Source organism: Eubalaena glacialis, chromosome 1 (genome assembly GCF_028564815.1).
Source record: "Eubalaena glacialis isolate mEubGla1 chromosome 1, mEubGla1.1.hap2.+ XY, whole genome shotgun sequence".
NCBI classification, from domain to species: Eukaryota; Metazoa; Chordata; class Mammalia; order Artiodactyla; family Balaenidae; genus Eubalaena; species Eubalaena glacialis.
In genome coordinates this window covers 226,997,419-227,013,076 of record NC_083716.1, presented here as the reverse complement: position 1 = coordinate 227,013,076, position 15,658 = coordinate 226,997,419, and the positions used below count along the sequence as shown (strand labels likewise).

General features: G+C 37.4%; 1 protein-coding gene across 2 annotated transcripts in view; it reads left to right on the top strand.

Annotated features, from left to right (window-relative positions):
* DOCK10 (dedicator of cytokinesis 10) overlaps positions 1 to 15,658 on the top strand; it is a 279,468-nt gene that overhangs the window by 241,233 nt on the left and 22,577 nt on the right. For both annotated transcript variants that reach the window (XM_061205474.1, XM_061205466.1), the window contains exons 34-46: positions 943 to 1,054; positions 1,769 to 1,890; positions 1,979 to 2,093; positions 2,184 to 2,250; positions 2,474 to 2,521; positions 3,092 to 3,193; positions 5,263 to 5,387; positions 6,680 to 6,792; positions 8,398 to 8,535; positions 9,231 to 9,413; positions 9,831 to 9,941; positions 11,318 to 11,533; positions 15,431 to 15,488. In XM_061205474.1, coding sequence (XP_061061457.1) covers positions 943 to 1,054; positions 1,769 to 1,890; positions 1,979 to 2,093; positions 2,184 to 2,250; positions 2,474 to 2,521; positions 3,092 to 3,193; positions 5,263 to 5,387; positions 6,680 to 6,792; positions 8,398 to 8,535; positions 9,231 to 9,413; positions 9,831 to 9,941; positions 11,318 to 11,533; positions 15,431 to 15,488 — 1,510 coding nt within the window. The remainder of the gene's footprint in view (positions 1 to 942; positions 1,055 to 1,768; positions 1,891 to 1,978; positions 2,094 to 2,183; positions 2,251 to 2,473; positions 2,522 to 3,091; positions 3,194 to 5,262; positions 5,388 to 6,679; positions 6,793 to 8,397; positions 8,536 to 9,230; positions 9,414 to 9,830; positions 9,942 to 11,317; positions 11,534 to 15,430; positions 15,489 to 15,658) is intronic.

The following is a 15,658-nucleotide window of genomic DNA, read 5'->3' as shown; positions in this document are numbered from 1 at the left end:
TACCATCTAGAAGTTAGGAGCTATGTCTTTGGAATTTTTTTTTTAGACCTTGTTCAAATCTCAATAGTATCAGTTACTACCTATGTGACCTTAGATAAGTTATCCAACTTCTTTAAGCCTCTATTTCCTCATTTATAAAATGGAAGAGAATACCTGTATCACAAGCTTCTTAGGAGGATTAAATTGTGGAATAGAGAACATTCATCATAGATACTGGCCTATAATAAGTACCTAAAATCTACTTTTTAATAATAGTAATATACATAAGATAATCCATGATAATAATGGTATATAATCTACAATATAATCAATGAATTTATGATATCGCTTATAGGTAGAATCTAAAAAATACAACAAACTAGTGACTATGACAAAAAAAAGAAGCAGACTCACAGCTATATAGAACAAACTAGTGATTACCAGTGGGGAGAGGGAAGGGGGGTGAGGGGCAATAGGGGTAGGGGATTAAGAGGTAAAGACTATTATGTATAAAATAAGCTATAAGAATATATTATACAACATGGGGAATATAGCCAATATTTTATTATAACTGTAAATAGAGTATAACCTTTACAAATTGTGAATCCCTGTATTGTACACCTGTAACTTATATAATATTGTACATCAACTATACATCAATTAAAATTTTTTTTAAATCAGTGAATTTATCAATAACCATTCCAGCCATTTAGTCTATATCTAAAAGATAGTTTCTACTACATTGTTAAATATTTTTTAAATCACGTAAGAAATTAAACTGTGACTAAGAGTATGGTTTAACTATATTAATTTTCATTGCCTAGTTTGGCAGAAGATTTTGCTGAAATATAAAAGATCAAATCACGTATCATCTAATTGAAAGTGTAATGAAGAAGGCATATGTGGGTTTACAATGCTGAAATATGATGATTCTCACTAATTTCTTCTGTGCTTTGAATACAGGGGTCTAGAGATGACCTCAGCACCAATGGAGGATTCCACACCCAGTCAGCTATGAAACATGCAAACTCTGTGGACACATCATTTTCTAAAGATGTTTTAAATTCCATAGCAGGTACTTCAAACCTTCCAGACAGTTGTGTTTAACTCTTATCCGTGTTTACATTGTATATCACTGTGCGTTTTACCCACTCCATAATTCATTACACATAATCTATGTGACAAAGTATACTGCATTTATATAGCTGAAGAGTCGTGTTACATATTTCTTTGCATGCCGTCCAGCAACTTCCTCTTCTACTTAGTGTTCATTTTTACTTGAATCAAGGAGCAGTCTTCTCCGATGTTATCAAATTGTTTCATTCTAGAGACAATCTTGAAGTTTTCATTGCCTACGGCCTTTTAAAATATAATAGCCCTTCAACTTCAAAGATTATTTTTAAGAACTATTTTGGAAATGTCATCTTAATTTCTTATAAACTGTCAAAAATTGAAAGCTTCTTCCCCAAAAGCATCATTAGGAACTTTTATTAAGCATTTTAAAACAGAAACGTTCTTTAAAAAGCTTTTTAAGAAATCAAAGGAAAAAGCTTTATTTCCAGTTAAAATGGTCTAAATTTTCCTAAATCCTTAATGCTGGCATGGCTGTTATAATAATATTTTAAAAGTTGCATATCTTTCATGCCAATCCCAGACTCTATTATGTCAACTTTTCACAATACTGCTGCCACCTGAGTGATCAACATCTTTTTGGTTCATCATTTTAGCTTTTTGTGTTGTGTGCCCGTACATCTCATTACCGTCTGTGTGCTGTGGCTTGTGTTTACAGCATTTTCATCAATAGCTATTTCTACAGTAAACCATGCTGATTCCAGAGCTTCGTTAGCAAGTCTTGACTCCAACCCAAGTACCAATGAGAAGAGCAGTGAGAAGACTGACAACTGTGAAAAGGTACGGCTTCTCTCCCAAACTTACCGAGCATATTACCAGTCAGCAATCTCCTATTCTTACTCAATCCTAATTGGTTCTTCATTCCTAGATCCCAAGACCCTTGTCTTTGATAGGCTCAACTCTTCGATTTGACAAGTTAGATCAAGCAGAAACCAGGAGTCTTCTTATGTGCTTTCTTCACATTATGAAAACAATTTCAGAGGGTAAAGAGAGTTCTTTAAATTTAAATTTTTAAGAAAAGAAAAAAACTTTGAATTTCAAAGAGTCTCATGCTACTCGGTGTTTCCTTTCAGAGACTCTGATTGCCTACTGGCAAAGAGCACCCAGTCCAGAGGTCTCCGACTTCTTCAGCATCTTGGAGTAAGTTTTAGAGTTGATTACATAACGCTTTTTTCTAGAATCTTCAAAATACTTTAGTATACCATTTTTCATTCTAGGTACCATATGGTGAATGATCTATCAGTAATAATGCATAAACTATTTAAAGAAAACTTAATATTTTTCTTTTAATATACTTGGATGAACACTTTGTGTAAATAAAAAGGCATGAATAATTAGAATGTGACTTTTTTTTCCTTTCTAGTGTTTGTCTTCAAAATTTCAGATACCTAGGAAAACGTAACATAATAAGGTAATAATTTTAAATTCCAAAAGGTTAGTCTGATATTTTGAAAAAAATTATGACATATTATTAATGGATCAGGTTAGACTTAGAGATATATGTTAGAAATCTTAAAATGCAAATAAGGATTTTAAGGTTGACCTCACATGAGACATAGAAGTTTGATGATTACCCTATAGCCGTAGTAGATCTAGGAACAGTTAAAACTGTCCAGGGAAAAAGCACAAAACACATTTCTGAAAGGAAACCACATTTCATGTAACTTCTCAACTAATTTATCCATCTTTATATGAATATAACTTGAAAGATACCTATTTAAGAAAATACTTCCAATAAACTAAAAAAAAACAATTAATCTGGAAAACTGTGCTGTCATCCTTTTCTCATGAGAGACAGCAGTGCCCCTGGCATCTTCCCTAAACCCGCAATTTCCCATTTCCAGAAGAAAATGTGATTTTATTTTTCATAGCATGTGGAATATTTCATTGTTCAGTAATCGCTTTGTCAGTTGCCGTTTTTTTAATTCATACATCAATTACAAACACTGAGCTAGGATTAAAACTTCAGTTTTCCTTGCAGAAAAATTGCTGCTGCGTTTAAATTCGTGCAGTCCACCCAAAACAATGGAACTCTCAAAGGATCTAATCCATCCTGCCAGACTTCTGGCCTCTTGCCACAATGGTACTGTCACATTTGCTTGATATTTAAAGCTATATTGTGAGTGTACATGGATGTGTGTGTGTGTGTGTGTGTGTGTGTGTATACATACATTATATATATATATATAGGCTGTGAATACACACATATGCACACACACGTGCATGTGTGTATGTGTGTGTCTGTGTATATATATATCTCAAACCAAAAACAGATCTCAAGTAACTCTGTATGTTTCTCTGAAGAAACTTTGTCGGTACGTCCCTATCTGCCCCACTAGCTTGTGAAAACCTAAGAAGCAAAGATTATGCCTTATTTATGTGCACCTAGCGTACAATGCCTTGTATAGGGTCAATGAATATCTTAATTTAATTGAACCTGAAAAGACATAATTCCAATAAATGCCTATTGTAATGTTTGCTAATCTAGTGACAAAGTAAAATGTGAGGTCATATCTCCCCTTTCCTCTTAGTAATTGTAATAATTTATCAGTATTCTTAGAGCTTAATGTGTTTTTTAACGGGTCAAAGGCAATAGGAAGCATAGCTGGCCCTGTAAGCTCATTTTAGATTTTTTTAGTCATTAGAATAGTATATAAAGCCTAGGGTCACCCTTCATTAACCTACCCTACAGGAAACATTTGCCCTAAAATCCTACCTTAAAGCTCCTCTGGGTCTAGTAAATCAGAATTCTTTGCTAAAATTTTCTCCAGTTTGATTTATTCTCCCCAGGAGTATCATAATAATGTATAATATGAAAATGGCTATATTTTAGAAAGAGCTTTAGAAAGAAATATGAATGTAGTATATAGCTAATAAACCATAAAATAAATTTTGCCTGTTTATCCATGGGGACCCCTTGAAATGGTCCCCTTTTGAGAAAATAAATGGCAGTTGAGTAGAGGACTATAAACAATTACTTTAATGACAGTCGTAACCCACCTGAGGTCACTGCAGTTTTGGAGATGTCTGGTGGGTTAGATTTTAGGCTCCTCCCTAAACCATCCGGACAGGTCCTGGTCGTTCCCACGACTCCCCTCCCAGAAGCCATGGCTTTTCCTCCAGGAGTTACAGACTGAAGGAGACTCAAAACCTGGAAATAATCCAGTCCCAAAGGTCCAAGCCATACAGCCCCAAATCATACAGCCCCAAACCCATTATTTCTTGTAGCTACAGAAATGACCCAGACTCTCCTGGCTACTGAAAGCCAAAGTTAGATCTCTAGGGTCCCAATCCATCCAGAGCATTTGATTTAGCCAGAATCCAATAACCCTTGAGAAGTAAGACAAAGAGAAAACCGTTGCTTCTTTTTTAGGCTTGACTCTTCAGTGTCTCCTATTGCCTGCTTTCCTCAAAGAAATTTTCTATGACCTTGGCCATAAGATAGCTTAAATGAAAGCTTAAATGAAATGATAGCTTAAATGAAAGTCGGGAACAGGAAATATTCCTACTTCCTCATTCCCCCAGTTAGAAGTTCCAAGGGGCATTGAATAAGAGCCCTGGCCATTGTCCCTGCTCTGGGAAAGCAGCAGCCCAGAAGCCCCCTCAGCTCTCTCCCCAACAAGGATCGTATGTCAGCCCTGCTGTGGGCATGACACAAATGCAAAGACAAATCCTGTAAGAATTTCCAAATGCAAAGAAGTAGGAGACAAAGGGTTGTTTTAGACTAGATTTTACTTTTTTACATTTTACCTCCTAAAAATAATTGATACAATTGAGCTATATAATATTGTACTTTTTTAATGTCTACCACTATGCCTTTCTGATCAACCAATAACCAACTTAACATGCATGGAATCCCATGATTTCATTAAATAATAATGAATATGTTTGTGCAGAATTTAATTCAGTATCTATTATTTGTCTGTTATCCTTTAGTATCTATTATCATTCTGAACCCTTTTTTGGCTTAAATAAAATTTCTCCAAAAGTACTTTTAAAAGTTCCTCTCATCATGTCACCTATAATTAATATTTTTAATAGAAAGTCTCTATTCAAAAATTTTTTAACATTTGACTCAATCAAGAGAATTTGAATGAAAATTTGGTTATCATATCCCTATGACTTTAAGCATTTTTGTCACTTCATTTTCAGGATGCACACCACTTCCAGTCATGAAGGACAGAAGCAGCACAGATCACAAACTTTACCGATAATTCGAGGCAAAAATGCACTTTCTAATCCTAAACTCCTACAGATGTTAGACAATACCATGACCAGTAAGTATACCAGAAATAATAGAAACAAGATGGTTATCATTTTTCTCTAGATGTGTGCAGGACATAAAATGCATTATGTTTCAGAAATGTAAGGAATGTTGCTGTGCCCCTGAGACCACTGGTTTTCAGGCTTGCTGTAACCTGAGGAACATTTCTGGGAGGAGAGAATCAGCAGGAAGCATCTAAAAAACAGTAGTGTCCTTATGAGGAGAAAGGGGAAAAGTAAAACTCTCAATATAGTATGCTCACTGTAGCTCCTCTGGAACCAAGTGACTTGGCATTGTGAGGGGTTAGGGTGGCCTCTCTCAACCGGATTATTGTCCACTCTTTGGGAAGAGGAGAAAGTTGTCCATGTCCTAGAAGCAGCAAGTGTGCCATCTTGAATCCAGTGTTGCACACATTCCAGGTGTGAATGAGGAGAAAATGGGATCCAGTGTTTTTGTATCATGTAAGTGTTCTTGATTATGGACACGTGACCACAGTTAGCTGTTTGAAGGTATTTGCCTTAACCTATAAATACATTTAATCCTTTTCCGATGAGGCCATTAATGCAGATCATCCACTGAGACTCTACGTTTGGTCTATTAATCTGGGACCATAAAACTTGACCCAGACTGATTATGGAGGAAATATGACTCTACCAATGGCTGAATCGATGGAAAAGTAGTGAGAAATAATGGAGAACAGACTACTCTGGTCCTTTGGAAGCTCTATAGCTGACAAATGAAAAGGGCACACACACTGTCTTAATCAGTTCAAGCTGCTACAACACAATACCGCAGACTATGTAGCTTAAACAACAAACATTTACTTCTCATAGTTTTAGAGGATGAGAGATCCAACATCAAGGTGCCGGCAGATTTGATGTCTGGTAAGAACCGCGTTTGCAGATGGCCAACTTCTTGTTGTGTCCTCACATGACAGAGAGAGAGAGATGATCTCTCTGGTGTCTCTTTTTATAAGGGCACGAATCCCATTCATGAGGACTCCATTCTCATAACCTAATAACCTCTCAAAGACTCTGCCTCCAAATACCGTCATATTGTGGCTTAGGGCTTTGACATATGAATTTGTGGGGACACAAACATTCAGTCTATAGCGCACACTAAAAACTCTGTCTCTGTTTTTGCTTCAGCCGATAAAGAAATTGAACAAGTGAAAGCGCTTTGATTTAATAAAATTACTCACCAAAACACCAGTAAACATTGAATATGTTGTAATAGAAAAAAGTTCTTTATAGGGTACAAAGATTTCGTCTCAGACATTTATGCATTTTCTACTTTATTTTGTAGGCAATTCCAATGAAATAGACATCGTGCACCACGTGGACACAGAGGCCAATATTGCTACAGAGGTTTGCCTGACTATTCTAGACCTGCTAGCCCTCTTCACTCAGGTCCACCAGGTGAGTGTGACTGTAACTTCTTCTGTAATATGATAAAATGAAAGGTGGAAAAGTCATGTGAAGTCAAGAATACGTTTTTAAGGTTTTTATGACATTTAATGAAATGTATTAACCTTACATAAATCAACCTAAGTGTGAGTGGAAAACATGTTAAAGAAGAGATTCAGAATTTATCAGAAGTTGGCGAATGCTCAGTTGATATACACACAGACATATTTCCTTATTGTCCAAGAATAGACAATCTTTCTTCCTTGTTTCTCTTGCTTTACTGTCAGGCAAGTTGGGCTGAGCGAGAATGTGACTCTACTTTTTCGGTATCAAAGGGAGAGACAAATGACAACTAGATACAACAGATAAACAGATACAACAGCTAGAGAAAACAGAGTGATAATGTTGAGCATCTTTTTGTGTGCTTACTTACCATCTCTATATCTTTGGTGAAGTGATACCACTACCTACCATTAGAATGGCTGCAGTTAAAAAGACTGACCATACCAAGTTTTGGCAAGGATATGGAGAAACTTGAACTCTCATTCACTGATGATGGGAATACAAAATGATACAAACACCTTGAAAAAAAGTATGCTGGAATGAAGGTTCAACATAATCTATCATGTGACCAGCCATTCCAATACTAGGAATTTACCCAGGAAAAATAAAAGCATTTGTTCACACAAAGCTTTGTACATCAATATTCATAGCTTGTTTTTTTAATAATTAAACACTGGAAACAACCCAAAAGTACATCAACAGGTGAATGGATTTTTTTTAAGTAGTGGTATTGAAACATATCCATACAATAGAATATAAAATTTTATAAAATATGAACTATAGAAATTATGTCAATTACACCTCAATGAAGTTATTAAAAACATTAGCTCAACCTAATGAGCTTTCAAATGTTAAGGGTTAAATTAGAAAAAGTTGGGTCTTTTGAATAGTCTGCACCAAACAGAATGATTATAGCAGCAAAGTCTTATTTTCAAGTAAAATGTCAGCATGGCGGTCGAAAAAACAAAATCCATATTTTAATTCTTTATTGCTCGATGGAAATGTCAATCAAATCTCATACATCTTACAGGCTCTATCAGTGCCTTTGAGGACCTGCCTGTCTGTGACCACATCTGCTACCTCTCTCCCGACCCTGCCCCACTCAACATGCTTAGGCTACTCTGCTCTTTTTTCTCTTTTTTTCTTATTTCTCTTTTTTCTCTGCTTGAACTCATAAGCTCCATTCCATCTCAAGTCCCTGGTACCAACTGTTTTTCCTTCCTTGGACAATCCTCCCAGATCTGCCCATGGCTGACTTTTTCAGCTCACATGTCAATTCATCCATTAGAGAGATCTTAACCACCCTATATAAAGTAATCTTAACCCCCAAAGCAATTACTTTCCATCATATATCATTCTACTCTATTTTCTTATTTAGTAACTTTTTTCAATCGCTGCTGTATGTAAGTTTCATTGGGAACATAGACCTTTTTCCCACTTTATTTCCACACCCAGAATTGTGCCTATCACATAGTAGGACCAGAGTAAATATTTTTTGAAAGAATACAGGTGTCCTTTCACTCATCCTAAATAACTGCTGTGTTAAATTTCCAGAGACAACTCCAACAATCTGAATGTCAAAATTCAATGATGAAAAGGGTCTTTGATACCTACATGCTCTTTTTTCAAGTCAACCAATCAGCTACAGCACTGAAGCACGTATTTGCCTCTTTGAGGCTATTTGTATGCAAGGTAAGGGTCCTCCAGGTTCCAAGAAAAGCTCAGTGAAGTGTTTATTGCTGACAATCAACACATATTAATCCTTACATCTCTCAGTATCGAGGGAAGAAGGTTTGTTTTCTTCTATTTGATTTATTTGGTTTTATTAGACAATTTATTTGGTTTTATTATTATTAAACTATTTGATTCACGGTCTCAAAATAAGTTCACAGCCTCAGCAGCCTATCTGCTGGATATCAAAAGGGAGTAAAATTAGCACCTGACCATCAATTCTTTGGGTTCTCAGTGTTTGTGGCAGAGAGTTAGGTAAAATATACACCATCAACTGTGATGTCCGTTCCTGCCAAGTCAAAGGTTCTGCATTAGATACAGGAGAGTCCACCTTTGAGGACTCTGGTGGTTTTACAGTGTTGGGTGAATAGAAACTATTTCAGAGCTCTCATTCCATTGCTTTGGGTAGTCATCCGTTACTGATGCAAGGGATACTTACAACGTAGAGAATGATTATTTCTAAGAAAAAAAAAAAGAAATACTAACATAGACTTCAGTAAATAAGGTTATATCCTCTTCCACCTGCAAATGGGAGAAAAAGTCTAGGTTAAGAAAAAAAGAAAGAAAGATTTTATTCTAAGGGATTTTAAAATTTGAGAATGAACAGAGCAAAATGGAGGAATTTGCTCACTTCACCAGCACTTCTGTTTCCGTAGTTTCCTTCAGCGTTCTTCCAAGGGCCTGCCGACTTGTGTGGATCATTCTGCTATGAAGTCCTAAAATGCTGCAACCACAGGTCACGGTCAACTCAGACGGAAGCGTCAGCACTTCTATACATTTTTATGAGGAAGAATTTTGAATTTAACAAGCAAAAGTCAATTGTCCGGTCCCACTTACAAGTAAGTGCTGCCAATTTCCATTAATGTTGTTGTTAAAACCACTCATCTATTTCAGCATTGATAAAAGCCTACTGTTTCCAGGGCAACCAGTTCCCAACTCTTCCATCAGATTCCTCCTTAAAGGTGCCCATCACACTGAGTTCCGATTCATAGAAAGAGTGCAGCTGGGCAGAAATCAGCAAAGCCCATAACTCCACCTGTACTTTTCCTTTCTTCTGCCAGGGAATAGAATCATAGAATACACAACTCAGTGACCATGATTGTTTCTAGGATGCCAAATCCCACCGGATTCTGAGCACATTCATTGGGCCTACAGGGAGAAATTAATGATACATTCATCCATCTCAATGGATTTCTTTACAACTAGTATTTCGGAGTTACTTGCTTTTGAGGTTTCGTTTTCCTTTTCTCTTTCAGCTTATCAAGGCCGTAAGCCAGTTAATAGCTGATGCTGGGATTGGAGGCTCTCGGTTTCAACATTCCCTTGCAATTACCAATAATTTTGCTAATGGAGACAAGCAAATGAAAGTAAGAAATGCTTTGCGGACTTTTTTAAAGAATTGGGAATAAACTAAACTGGATTCTTTTCGCGAGATACCAAAATCATAAAAAATACAAATCCTGTATTTTGTTTATTGACCCTTTGAGTACTTATATTGAGTCCACTTGCTTGAATGGATAATCAGCTCTTACACTTTCAGCATATACTCAGTTAAGTGGAATTTCCAAGATATGGGGTTGAATGATACTTAACAAGAAAACTAACCACAAATATCAGATACCAAGAAATGCAGTGTTTCTCTCAAAATCCCATTCTTGGTCAAATTCATTTTATCTCTTTTAAAACTTTCTGGAGGGGCTTCCCTGGTGGCACAGTGGTTGGGAATCCGCCTGCCAATGCAGGGGACACGGGTTCGAGCCCTGGTCCGGGAAGATCCCACGTGCCGCGGAGCAACTAAACCCATGCACCACAACTACTGAGCCTCCGCTCTAGAGCCCGCGAGCCACAACTACTGAAGCCCATGCACCTAGAGCCCGTGCTCCGCAACAAGAGAAGCCACTGCAATGAGAAGCCCGTGCACTGCAACGAAGAGCAGCCCCCGCTCGCGGCAACTAGAGAAAGCCCATGCGCAGCAACGAAGACCCAACGCAGCCAAAAATAAATAAATTTTAAAAAAAAACAAAAAACTTTCTGGAGACTTGTCCTTCAGTTATAATACTGAAAAGTTCAGGGATAGAGCCTGGTGTCAGGCATGGCTGAACCCAGGGATTAAAATAATGTTTTCAGATCCCCTTCCCCTACTGCCTCTATTTTTGCCTTTCTCCTTGTCTCTCAGTTCAGTTTTCTTCTTCCTTTACTTCATTTACAGGTAGGCTCTCCCCATGAGCTTACTCTCTCAGAAATTCTGAGGACAATGGTAGTATTCTATGGGTGGGAAAAGCACCTTGTTCTCTAGTGCCAATTAAAGTCCCAGGACTGAGTCTCTTTGATCCAACCTTGTTTCATTTGCCCAACCCTAAGCCAATCACTGTGACCTGGAGTATAAAAGAATATGATTGATTGGCCAGGCCCATATCATGTGTCACCCCTGGTGCCTGGGAATGGAGTAGACCCATTCAAATTATGTGAACTAGAGCCAGAGAGGACGCTAGAGGATATCGGGATGCTATTACTAGAAGAAGGTAGGCTAGGAGACAAAATGGAATCTACTACAATTCATCTTCAAATGTGTACAGCCACAATCACAATACACAGAATTTGTCCATAAAGAATATACATATCTGTGAACAATATTTAGAATGCACCAGACTGTGATGCCAAGCCATAGCTAAAAACATAACTTGAAGTGAGTTAATTTGTGATTTCTAAACAGATAATGACCCAGGCTCTCTGTTTTCCAAAGAACAGCAATTTCCCAGCAGAGGTGAAAGATCTGACTAAACGTATAAGGACTGTTTTAATGGCCACGGCTCAGATGAAGGAGCATGAGAAGGATCCCGAGATGCTGGTGGATCTCCAGTACAGCCTGGCAAACTCCTACGCGAGCACCCCCGAGCTACGGAGGACCTGGCTGGAAAGCATGGCCAAAATCCATGCGAGAAACGGAGACTTATCCGAGGTGATTAGCGAAGACTCAGTCATTCTTCATTAGTTGTCCTCTTGATCAGGATGATTGGATTATCATTTACAGCAGGAATATAAAAAGTTATCATATTTCCCCACTAATGTCGATATGACCTAATTATATGTTATGTGCATTACATTTGCATGTAGGATTCAAGGATGCCTAACTCCATGTAAATAATATCAAATAAAAGCCAGTGTCTTGGGGGCCAGCTGCAGTTGTAGGATGTGTAATGGAGACCAAATGCTAAAAGCCTGAGGCTAAGGAGGATGGTTGTAAGGGTGTCTGGAAATTGAGTTATATAAGTTGGTGTTCTGTGTGTTAAAATTTCTTCCCTGGAATTGGAGTTGAATGGGGAAACTCACCATCGAGGTGAGTCAACTCAGGTTGGGATAATCTGTCCTCATGTGCAGCTAGTCTGAACTAGCGTTGGAAAGGTTAACACTCCTAAGAGCCACATGAGAAGAGGCCACTGTGTGATGGTTATAAATCAATAGGTAACTTTTTTTCTTTTTTAACATCTTTATGGGAGTATAACTGCTTTACAATGGTGTGTTAGTTTCTGCTTTATAACAAAGTGAATTAGTTATACATATACATATATCCCCATATCTCTTCCCTCTTGCGTCTCCCTCTCTCCCACCCTCCCTATCCCACCCCCTAGGTGATCACAAAGCACCGAGCTGATCTCCCTGTGCTATGCGGCTGCTACCCACTATCTATTTTACATTTGGTAGTGTATATCTGTCCATGCCACTCTCTTACTTTGTCCCAGCTTACCCTTCCCCCTCCCCATATCCTCAAGTCCATTCTCTAGTAGGTCTGCGTCTTTATTCCCATCTTGCCCCTAGGTTCTTCATGACCATTTTTTTTGTATGTTTTTTAGATTCCATATATATGTGTTAGCATACGGTATTTGTTTTTCTCTTTCTGACTTATTTTACTCTGTATGACAGACTCTAGGTCCATCCACCTCACTACAAATAACTCAATTTCGTTTCTTTTTATGGCTGAGTAATAGTCCATTGTATATATGTGCCACATCTTCTTTATCCATTCATCTGTTGATGGACACTTAGGTTGCTTCCATGTCCTGGCTATTGTAAATAGAGCTGCAATGAACATTGTGGTACATGACTCTTTTTGAATTATGGTTTTCTCAGGGTATATGCCCAATAGTGGGATTGCTGGGTCGTATGATAGTTCTATTTTTAGTTTTTTAAGGAACCTCCATACTGTTCTCCATAGTGGCTGTATCAATTTACATTCCCACCAACAGTGCAAGAGGGTTCCCTTTTCTCCACACCCTCTCCAGCATTTATGGTTTGTAGATTTTTTGATGATGGCCATTCTGACCGGTATGAGATGATATCTCATTGTAGTTTTGATTTGCATTTCTCTAATGATTAATGATCTTGAACATTCTTTCATGTGTTTGTTTGTTGGCAATCTGTATATCTTCTTTGGAGAAATGTGTATTTAGGTCTTCTGCCCATTTTGGATTGGGTTGTTTGTTTTTTTGATATTGAGCTGCATGAGCTGCTTGTAAATTTTGGAGATTAATCCTTTGTCAGTTGCTTCATTTGCAAATATTTTCTCCCGTCCTGAGGGTTGTCTTTTCGTCTTGTTTATGGTTTCCTTTGCTGTGCAGAAGCTTTTAAGTTTCATTAGGTCCCATTTGTTTATTTTTGTTTTTATTTCCATTTCTCTAGGAGGCGGGTCAAAAAGGATCTTGCTGTGATTTATGTCATAGAGTGTTCTGCCTATGTTTTCCTCTAAGAGTTTGATAGTGTCTGACCTTACATTTAGGTCTTTAATCCATTTTGAGTTTATTTTTGTGTATGCTGTTAGGGAGTGTTCTAATTTCATTCTTTTACATGTAGCTGTCCAGTTTTCCCAGCACCACTTATTGAAAAGGCTGTCTTTTCTCCACTGTATATTCTTGCCTCCTTTATCAAAGAGAAGGTGACCATATGTGCGTGGGTTTATCTCTGGGCTTTCTATCCTGTTCCATTGATCTATATTTCTGTTTTTGTGCCAGTACCATACTGTCTTGATTACTGTAGCTTTGTAGTATAGTGTGAAGTCCGGGAGCCTGATTCCTCCAGCTCCGTTTTTCTTTCTCAAGATTGCTTTGGCTATTCGGGGTCTTTTGTGTTTCCATACAAATTGTGAAATTTTTTGTTCTAGTTCTGTGAAAAATGCCAGTGGTAGTTTGATAGGGATTGCATTGAATCTGTAGATTGCTTTGGGTAGTAGAGTCATTTTCACAGTGTTGATTCTTCCAATCCAAGAACATGGTATATCTCTCCATCTATTTGTATCATCTTTAATTTCTTTCATCAGTGTCTTAAAGTTTTCTGAGTACAGGTCTTTTGTCTCCTTAGGTAGGTTTATTCCTAGGTATTTTATTCTTTTTGTTGCAATGGTAAATGGGAGTGTTTTCTTAATTTCACTTTCAGATTTTTCATCATTAGTGTATAGGAATGCAAGAGATTTCTGTGCATTAATTTTGTATCCTGCTACTTTACCAAATTCATTGATTAGCTCTAATAGTTTTCTGGTAGCATCTTTAGGATTCTCTGTGTATAGTATCATGTCATCTGCAAACAGTGACAGCTTTACTTCTTCTTTTCTGATTTGGATTCCTTTTATTTCTTTTTCTTCTCTGATTGCTGTAGCTAAAACTTCCAAAACTATGTTGAATAATAGTGGTAAGAGTGGGCAACCTTGTCTTGTTTCTGATCTTAGTGGGAACGGTTTCAGTTTTTCACCATTGAGAACGATGTTGGCTGTGGGTTTGTCATATATGGCCTTTATTATGTTGAGGTAAGTCTCCTCTATGCCTACTTTCTGCAGGGTTTTTATCATAAATGGGTGTTGAATTTTGTCGAAAGCTTTCTCTGCATCTATTGAGATGATCATATGGTTTTTCTCCTTCAATTTGTTAATATGGTGTATCACAATAGGTAACTTTTTAATCTCTGTTTAAACACTGGGAGGATTTATGTGCAGCAATTCACAGCACCCAAGTGGCTTCCGGACACCAAGTGGGGAAATTCTGCTTTACTGTATTCCCAGGATTGTGCCCTCTTTGGGAAGAGATGAATTTGTGTAGGAAAACTGAAGTCCTAAATACATGTGAAGGACTCTGGGATGGAAGTAGATCTGACCAGAGGCCTCACTTGGTAGCAGTTTGGTGAGGACAAAAATGAGCAGCTCCAGTTCCCTTGGACCGCCCTAAAAATGGAGGAGTTTCTCCATAAAACTTCAAAAGGCAAAGTTGAAGTCATTTGGACTCTTCAACAGGTCAGGGTCTACTCTGTGTTCAGCAGTGTTCGAGGGCTTTGCAGGAGATTTTACAGAACAAAAAAATGTAGCTCAAATAATCTGGTTGAGGAGAGCACACGTGATACATTAGGTCACACTATTTTATCAAGTGCTGCCTTGTGCGGCTACCATTTTAAAGACAATAAAAATTCTAAGGGGGGCATTACTGGAAGTAGAAAAAAGTAAGAAGATGGCTTATTTTTACTTCCAGTTTATATCCAGGTGCTATTTAGAGAGAGATGAGAGACATAGATATTAAGGAAAGAAGATAATTCTATGGGAAAATTCTTCAGGTCAGCTCATTCACCCACCTGAAAACTACATCAAGAAAAACAAACCAAAAAAATTCCCAAATAGGCATTTTATTCTTGATGGTGAACTTTTTGGAAATCTAATTGATTCTCATTTCCGGTTCTACCATGGAAAGGATTTCTCTACATATTCTGACTTGGAATACTGACTCACCTTGGAGGATTAATCCTAATAAGATAGATAGTAAAATCTACAGTATTAAATAAATGGTAAAATCTTGCCCTCAAACTGTTTTCTTTTTTCTTACAGGCTGCTATGTGTTACATTCATATAGCTGCCCTCATCGCGGAATACCTAAAAAGAAGGGGTAAGACAACCTTGTGAGGGGAGGAAGTCCAGAAATCAACATGTTGAAACCTAACTTAAAATTTATTTATTAATTTTAAGTTTTATTAATCTCGATGTTTTATTAAGCAATGTTAATTTTCACAGATATTTCTAATTATGCTGTACTTTTAAGTTTTAACTCTCTCTTCC